The sequence below is a fragment of the Nematolebias whitei genome, chromosome 1 (genome assembly GCF_014905685.2).
Source record: "Nematolebias whitei isolate Nwh7 chromosome 1, NemWhi1, whole genome shotgun sequence".
Classification (NCBI taxonomy): Eukaryota; Metazoa; Chordata; class Actinopteri; order Cyprinodontiformes; family Rivulidae; genus Nematolebias; species Nematolebias whitei.
Genome location: NC_056498.1, coordinates 20,822,842 through 20,831,727, shown reverse-complemented (window position 1 = coordinate 20,831,727; position 8,886 = coordinate 20,822,842). Strand labels below are relative to the sequence as shown.

At 42.6% G+C, this 8,886-nt stretch overlaps 1 protein-coding gene across 1 annotated transcript in view; it reads left to right on the top strand.

Annotated features, from left to right (window-relative positions):
- The first annotated feature begins 1,154 nt into the window (after window positions 1-1,154).
- LOC119408699 (NACHT, LRR and PYD domains-containing protein 14-like) overlaps window positions 1,155-8,886 on the top strand; it is a 108,663-nt gene continuing 100,931 nt past the window's right edge. Inside the window, 4 exon segments of the mRNA XM_037675544.1 lie at window positions 1,155-1,281; window positions 4,139-4,256; window positions 4,521-4,750; window positions 4,918-6,709. Coding sequence (XP_037531472.1) covers window positions 1,155-1,281; window positions 4,139-4,256; window positions 4,521-4,750; window positions 4,918-6,709 — 2,267 coding nt within the window.

Sequence of the window (8,886 nt, the reverse complement as noted above, 5' to 3'; positions counted from 1 at the left end):
CCTCATGAAAAACAGAGTTTTCTTTCAGATTATGTTTGTTGTTTGAACATAAACTCAGTTTTCCACCACTGGAACAAAGATTTGTGTAAAGTTTGATATTTTAAAAGCTCCCGTCTCGTCCAACAGGGAACATTTTTCTGTTTGCATCACGTTTTTGGTTTGATCTCAGGTTTATCATCACATTGAAGCTTCTGTCAAACTGGGAGGAACAATAAAAACCAGCAAACTGTCCCAGTTTACAGGATTACCCTCAGAATAAAGTTTCACTAAGTTTCTTTGTAGAGTCTGGAGTTTATCTTTGTGGTGAGAATAAAAATGTGAAATATTGGATCATGACATAGATTTATAAAACCTTTCAACTGTTATCCAACAAGGGTTTTGAGTCATTTTTCTAACCTTCTTCTAAAGACACTTTGAATTGTTTCCAAACAAAAACACCTGAAATTAATTTAAAGGCCTCACATTCCTTTTCCAGTCCGTTGGTGGATGATGAATATTACTTTTGAAATATCACGTAGTTGTACTGCATCATATTTGTGTCATCAACATTAAAAGTGGACAATCATGTATTTTCTTGTGTTTGCTATTTATGTTAGCAAAAGATCTTAAGATCTAGTAAACAAATAGTGAATCTTTCATAAAGTAATCATTGAATGTAAATCTATAACTAATGAACATTTGAAGTACCTAAATTCAAGATGGCTGCCACAGCTAATCAAGCTCAGAAACTGTGGAATTCCTGATTTTGACCGTTTTTATAAATTTATTGAGTCATAAAAGTTAAATTCTTCAAAAGGAAAACAGTTGGTTCTCTAACCTGCAGCAAATAAAAAGTGTGTTGTGTCAAAGCTCGTAGTGTGTGTCAAGGATGACTCTCAGCTACAACCACAACAAACCTCAGCTCAACATCTGGAAAACTGACCAGCATCAATTAGCTGTGGTGGCCATCTTGAATCAGGTTGACTCCATAAATTAGTTAGTTGCAGGTGTATCTAGAAAAAGTTTCTGAGACTGATCTGTTCATTGACTCATAAGATATTTTGCTAACAGACCTAAAAATTGAATATGAACAAAGACAATCATGTAGTTGTACGTGTGTGAACGTGTTCGGTTGTTCTACTGGCTTCTCTCTCAGACCACCTGAAGTCCAGAAGATGGAAGGTCGTCTGAAGGAAAAGTCTCCAGGATCCACCTGTCTGTCCATGAAGAGTGACCAGTCCAAAAGTGGACCTCCAGACTTCAGTACTGAACCTGGACCCTCAGACCCAAAGTAAGAAAACTGTTTCTAACTGAGTCCTGTAAGTCCTCAAAGAACAAAGAAGAGAATTTCATGTTTGAGTTCTTGTTGAAAACTGGTGAATTCCCAGTCTGCTTTGATGGGAAGTTTTTCCTCTGACTTTTCAAACAGAAACATGAAGATGTGACATGAATGAGAGCGACTGCAGTGACTTGTTCAGCCTGACTCTGTCTGTTTGCTGCTTTTTACTTTGTTCTTGTCTCCACTGTGGACTGTTCAACTTGACATGCCTTCAGTTAAATTCTAACAAGACGGAAACCCTGATCATTGCCCCTGAACAGAAAGTTCCTTGGATTAAACAACACCTCGGTTCTCTGGGCTCTTCTTCTCAGCTGAACCTCAGAAACCTCGGTGTTCTGTTCGACCAGTCTATGTCTTTGGACAAACATTCAAAGCTTCTGGTAAAAAACTGCTTTTATCATCTGAGAAACATTTCTAAACTGAGGGCAATGTTATCCAGATCTGACCTGGAGATGATTATTCATGCTTTTATTTCTTCTCGTTTAGATTATTGTAATTCCCTTTTTACTTGTTTTAACAAAACTGCCGTCGCTTGTCTCCAATTGGTCCAGAACTCTGCTGCGAGGCTTTTAACAGGAACCAATAGAAGGGCTCACATTACACCAGTTTTATCTTCTCTTCATTCGCTGCCTGTTGAATTTAGAATTAATTTTAAAATCTTAGTTTTGACTTTTAGAGCTTTAAATGGACAGGCCCCCCAGTACATCACTGAAATGTTGATTCCTTATTCTCCAGCCCGCACCCTTCGGTCTTCAGCGCTGAACCTTCTTAAGGTTCCTAAGACCCGGTTTAAAACTCGGGGTGACCTGTCCTTTCAGGCCGTAGCCCCCCGGCTGTGGAATGCCCTGCCCCTGTCTCTCCGTGTGAACGTCTCTGTTGATTCTTTTAAAACGCAACTTAAGACATTTTTATTTCGACAAGCTTTAGTTAAATGTTTTACTGTTTTTACAAGCTGTTTTTACTGTTTTTATTAATGAGTTGTTATTATTTTATTTTATTTTAAGCTTTTATTTCTTTATTGTTGTACAGCACTTTGTGATTGTATCTATGATAAGTGCTATATAAATAAAGTTTACTTACTTACTACTTACTTACATGAATCTCTGTAAAACCAAGGCTTCGTCTGCTTCATGATCACACTTGTATTACTAGCTGGAGTGACCTTTGACCTCTGGACTGAATCATGGAAACACTGCAGGCAGCTTCATCCAACGTATCCAGAACACAAGGGAAGTTCTCCTACAGAGCGAACCCAAAACATTCAGTTTGAATATTAGAACGAGTCATCAACGGCTCCGTCCTCACACAGAATCTCCACAGAAACTTGGAAAGAAAGGAGGGAAGAGACGGAGGTGAAGAAAGTAACAACACAACTTCCTGTTTGTTCATCAGCTCCATGTTTTACTGAGCTTCTGTGAGAGGCTTTGAACATTTCACATTGTTTGCTGCTTCAGTAAAACAGCAGCTCAGAAGAACACACTGAGGAACATAGTACCCACTGGCAGGAAGTTGCTAGTACCAGTCTGAATCATCTAGAATATCTACACACTGAGGTCCTTGAAGAAACCAAAACCGTTTCTAGCTGATCCAGAACGTCTACACACTGAGGTCCTTGAAAGAACCAGAACCAGTTCTAGCTGATCCAGAACATCTACACACTGAGATCCTTGAAGATACCAGAACCGGTTCTAGCTGATCCAGAATGTCTACACACTGAGATCCTTGAAGAGACCAGAACCGGTTCTAGCTGATCCAGAACATCTACACACTGAGGTCCTTGAAGAAATCAGAATTGGTTCTAGCTGATCCAGAACATCTGCACACTAAGATCCTTGAAGAAACCTGAACCGGTTCTAGCTGATCCAGAACATCTACACACAGAGGTCCTTGAAGAAACCAGAACCGATTCTAGCTGATCCAAAACATCTGCACACTGAGGTCCTTGAAGAAACCAGAATCAATTCTAGCTGATCCAGAACATCTACCCACTGAGATCCTTGAAGAAACCAGAACCAACTCTAGCTGATCCAGAACATCTACACCCAGAGATCCTTGAAGAAACCAGAACCGGTTCTAACTGATCCAGAACATCTGCACACTGAGGTCCTTGAAGAAACCAGAACCGGTTCTAGCTGATCCAGAACATCTACTTTGTCCTGTCTTGAAACTCTCACCCTCAGGTAGGAGCTATAGATACATGAACGTGTCAAAAACACAGTGTTTAGGTTATGAATTAAAAAAGACAACTTATGTAAACACTAAAGCTCTAGGGTGTACAGTTGAAACCCATCCAGAACCAGACCTGCAGGCTGGACACAACTGGACCCTCCAAACCTTCAACTTTCATGTGTTCATGTGAAAAAACATGTTTGATTTCTTCATCAAATCAGTTCCAGTTTCAAACTGGGGCCAGTCCTTCCTGTTCCTGAACAATCTGTAATATCTCAACACCAACTCTTTATTGGATCAGAACCAAGAGGACCAATAGGAACTCATGGAGACCAACAATCAGGGAAAATGTTGTGACACCGTGTTGAAAAACCTCAAGTTGGTTTTGTTTTGAGCTAGTTTGATTCAAGACGGAGCAATAAAAGCTGTGATGTTCCCCATGAATCAGATAGAAAGTAATATTTTACTAACAGGAGCTGACCGTCATGTTTTCATGTCATGTGGTGAAAACTGGTGAGTCCATCCTGAAGGTTTCACTCTGGACCTTTAAACCTTCAGAGTCTCTGCAGCAGTTTGTGTGTTCAGAGCTTCTTCAGTGGTTTTCTTCATGGATTCATGTGATGTGAAGAACAACATGTTTGTGTTTCAGAGGTCAGAACCTCAGACAGAGAGCAGAACCTCCAGGACCCAGCTGTCTGTCCATGAAGAGTGACTGGTCCAAAGGATTTCCTCCAGACCTCAGTGAAGAAGCTGGACCCTCAGACATAAAGTAAGACAGCTGTTGCTGATTTAGACTGAATCTTCTTGTCTTCAATATTTTAGTTCAATAACCTGCAGCAATAATTCAGAGCACAGCCTGAGTCAGTGAGGTTCTGGTTCCTGTCTCTGATGGTTCAGGAAGTTCTAGTGGATGGATCTGAACAACAGTTTTCTCCTCATCCTGGTGTCAGAGTGAAGCAGCAGCCAGATGTTAGAACTGATCTGATCAACACTTCCTGTTGTTCCACTTCTTCATCAGTAAATGTCTTCACAGAGGGAGGAAGAGGAGTGGTGTTTGTGAGGAGGAGCAGCTGTCCTGCTGTTCTTTGTGTCAGGACGTCCTGAAGGATCCAGTCTCTACCAGCTGTGGACACTGGTTCTGCAGATGCTGCATCACCTCATACTGGGACCAGTCTACATCATCTGGACCCTCCTCCTGTCCCCAGTGTGGACAAAGACCCAGAAGTGGACTGCAGACAGCCAGTCCGAGCATCTGTGTCCAAGGTAAGACATTTGTGTCCACCCTTTTGTCTTCATACAGACGCATTGTTGTGTGGGACAGAATGAAGATCTAAGATGATTAGAAAGATCCTTCAGATTGAAGCATTAATCAGAACGTTGGAGTTTCTGCTGCAGCATTCACATCTGCTCTGTGTCACATTTTTCATCAGATGTTGGTCTGGGTCTGCAGGAGGTCTTAGAGGAACATCAGATCAGTCTGAGGAGGAGATGTGAACGTGTGACTGAAGGAAGTGATGAAACAGGAAGTAGAACCCTCCTCAACAGGATCTACACTGAGCTCTACATCACAGAGGGACAGAGTGAAGAGGTGAATACCCAACATGAGGTGAGGCGGCTGGAGACAGCTTCCAGGACCAAGAGCCTCCAGGAGACTCCAATCAGGTGCCAGGACATCTTTAAAGCCTTACCTGAGCAACATGGATCCATCAGAGTGGTTCTGACCAATGGCATCGCTGGCGTTGGAAAAACCTTCTCGGTGCTGAAGTTCACTCTGGACTGGGCCGAGGGCTTGGAGAACCAAGATGTGAGCGTGGTGGTTGTGCTTTCGTTCAGGGAGCTGAACTTGATCAGAGATGAGCAGTACAGTCTTCTCACGCTGCTCCATGTTTTCCATCCAACATTACAGAAGCTCCCAGCAGAGAAGCTGGCTGTCTGGAAACTTCTCTTCATCTTTGACGGCCTGGATGAAAGCAGACTCCACCTGGATTTCACCAACAGTCAGCTGCTTTCTGACGTCACACAGAAGTCCTCGCTCAACGTGCTGCTGACAAACCTCATCAAGGGGAACCTGCTGCCCTCGGCTCTGGTCTGGATCACTTCCAGACCTGCAGCAGCCAATCAGATCCCTCCTTCATGTGTGGACAGGCTTACAGAAGTACGAGGCTTCACGGACGCCCAGAAGGAGGAGTACTTCAGGAGGAGGTTCAGTGATGAAGAGCTGTCCAGCAGAATCATCTCCCACATAAAGACCTCCAGGAGCCTCCACATCATGTGTGGAATCCCAGTCTTCTGCTGGATCACTGCTACAGTTCTGGACCACATGTTGACTACAGAGCAGAGAGGAGAGCTGCCGAAGACCATGACTGACATGTACTCACACTTCCTTCTGGTTCAGACAACCAGGAAGAAGAACAAGTACCATGAAGGACCTGAGACCAGTCCACAGAAGCTGACAGAGGCTGACAGGGAAGTTCTTCTGAAGCTGGGGAGGCTGGCGTTTGAACATCTGGAGGAAGGAAACATCATGTTCTACCAAGAAGACCTGGAGCAGTGTGGTCTGGATGTCACAGAGGCCTCGGTGTACTCAGGAGTTTGTACAGAGATCTTCAGAAGAGAGTGTGTGATCTTCCAGAAACCAGTCTACTGCTTTGTTCATCTGAGCGTTCAGGAGTTTCTGGCTGCAGTCTACATGTTCCACTGTTTCACCACCAGGAACATGGAGGTGATGGAGATGTTTCTGGGAGAGAAGGACAGTTACTCATATCTGGTGCACTTCCTGGACAAAGTCATGAAGAAATCCCTCTTCAGTAAAAATGGCCACCTGGACCTGTTTGTTCGCTTCCTTCATGGCCTCTCTGTGGAGTCCAACCAGAGACTCTTAGGAGGCCTGCTGGGTCAGACAGAGACCAGTCCACAAACCATCCAGAGTATCATCAACAACCTGAAGGAGATGAACAGTTATGAAGAGTCTCCAGACAGAAGCATCAACATTTTCCAGTGTCTGATGGAGATGAAGGACCTCTCAGTTTATCAAGAAATCCAAGAGTTCCTGAAGTCAGAGAACAGATCAGAGGAACTCTCGTTGATCCAGTGTTCAGCTCTGGCCTACATGCTACAGATGTCAGAGAAGGTTCTGGATGAGTTGGACCTGGATAAGTACAACACATCAGATGAGGGACGACAGAGACTGATTCCAGCTGTGAGGAACTGCAGAAAGTTTCGGTGAGTGCAGATGTGTTCATTACCATCATGTCAGTGGAGATCAGCACTTTGAATTATTAGTAGTAGTTATTAGAGCCATGGAGGAATTCTGTTTGGATCAAGTTAGAGACACTTTTTAATCTTCATCACATTAAACATTTTCATGGAAATCACTGAACAAGTTTACAGGGTCAAAGGTCAACTTAGAAATGTTGTAGTCCTCTCATTTAGTTCATGTGGACAGATGTGGATTTGGTCTACAAATATCTACTCAGTTTAATCATAAACATAACACTTTAAATAATGTGGATAAAAAGAGTAAAAGTTGAGCTGATCTAAAAGTTGGAGTGAAAAAGTCTCTGCTTCCTCTTTGTGGATCAAAGTTTAGTTGAATTTGAACTTGATTTGTTTTGTTCCTTTGGAAGAACACAACATAAATCCATCCCTGTTCTCTGAAGTGTGTCCACACAGAGCTCAGAGTCTGACAGGAACCACATGAAGTCCTCCTGGGTCTCAGCTCACTGCAAATATTACAGTCCTGAACAGAAGTGTTGTCTTAATCCCAGTCCTGGTGGATTTCTGACCATTACTGTCCCTACTGGTCAATGTGAATCTATTCACACTCTAGTTCCACTGATTTTATGTTTTCTGTTTTCATCTTCCCTTCAAACATGTTCAGACTGTGCAGGGAGGTTGGATGAAGTCCTTGTGAGGATCCAGAGTCTGACCTGCAGCAGACAACAGTCACAACTCAGTGGAGAACAACAGGAAGTTATGCTAACAGGCTAACTGAGCTAGCAGCTGCTAAAACATGACACAACAAAGTTCTGTTAGCTTCAACATCTCACAGATCCTGAACAAATGTTGCATGGTGGATTTTTCCAGCAGTTCTCTTTGGCCTCAGATGGTTGAGAAGATGGAGTCAAAGTGTCAAATATTTGTCTGATTTCAAAGTGAAGCTGAGTAAAAATCCACAATGCAGCTTTAGTTTGAGCAGCTGTGAGTTTGAAATAGTTTGAATCTTCCGCTAAACTTCATGACTCTGAAGCATTGGTCCATGTCTCCCCTCAGCTGAACAAGAACCTCCCACCACCACCACCTGCTGAGATGTTGTGAACATTGAAAGCTTGATATCAGCAGCATTTTCCTGCGTGTGGAAGTGAACAGTTGGAGCTGACAGGAACAGGAAGCAAACAAATCATCTTTCCACCTGGAACTGCTCACTGAACTCCACTCAGTCCAGATATTCTGAGCTGAAGTGAAAACGAGAAAAGAGTCCAAGAGTTTTTCTAAAGCAGGCATCTTGATTCTGACTCTGGATCAGATCCACTGACAGACTATGGACATGAAGGAAGCAGAAATGTAACACCATGTTCCCTTCTTCATCTGCAGATTAAAGCAAAACAAAGATTGTCCTGCAAAGTCTGCAGCTCTGAAAGAGACCGAAGAGATTCACTGCATCATGTCAAACTCAGTCAGATGGGATGAGATGAAGCCCAGATGTGAAGAGCAGATGTTCATCACATGATGACATCACTGTTTAGTCATCAGATGATTTCAGTCTGTGTTTATCAGACAGATTGGCTGATTTTATTACAACTCACTTTACTTTTTTGATCATCACAGAGCTGCTGCTGCTGTTGGACTCTCAGAGACTCATTGTGAAGTTGTGGCCTCAGCTCTGAAGTCCAACCCCTCCTATCTGACACAACTGGACCTGAGTCGGAACCAGCTGTCTGGCTCTGGAGTGATGCATCTGTGTTCTGGACTGGAGAGTCCAAACTGCACACTGGAGGTTCTGAGGTCAGTTCACTGCAGCTGTTGGAGGTTTTCTATGTTTGTTCAACTAAAATCATTCCCTGATATGTCACAATTTATTCAGTTATAAATGTTTCATTCATTTCAAAAGTTAAACTTGAACACGTCTGTTTTGAAGTTTCTCTTTCCAAACGTCTAAAAACCTTTTTAGAACAAAAACATGTTTGCTGCTTGTTTTAACCTTTAAATCACTTTTACTGGATTCAACATGAAACAGTTGTCTCAGCGCTGAAGGAGAAGGAAGAGCGATCATGGTTTTATCTGTTTCTGCTTTGTCTGTGTGCAGTTTGTTTGTTAGCAAATTATCTCATAAAATCACAGAAAATATTCTAATAAACTTTTAGAAAGTCATCATTAGATGAACATCTAGAACTGATGAA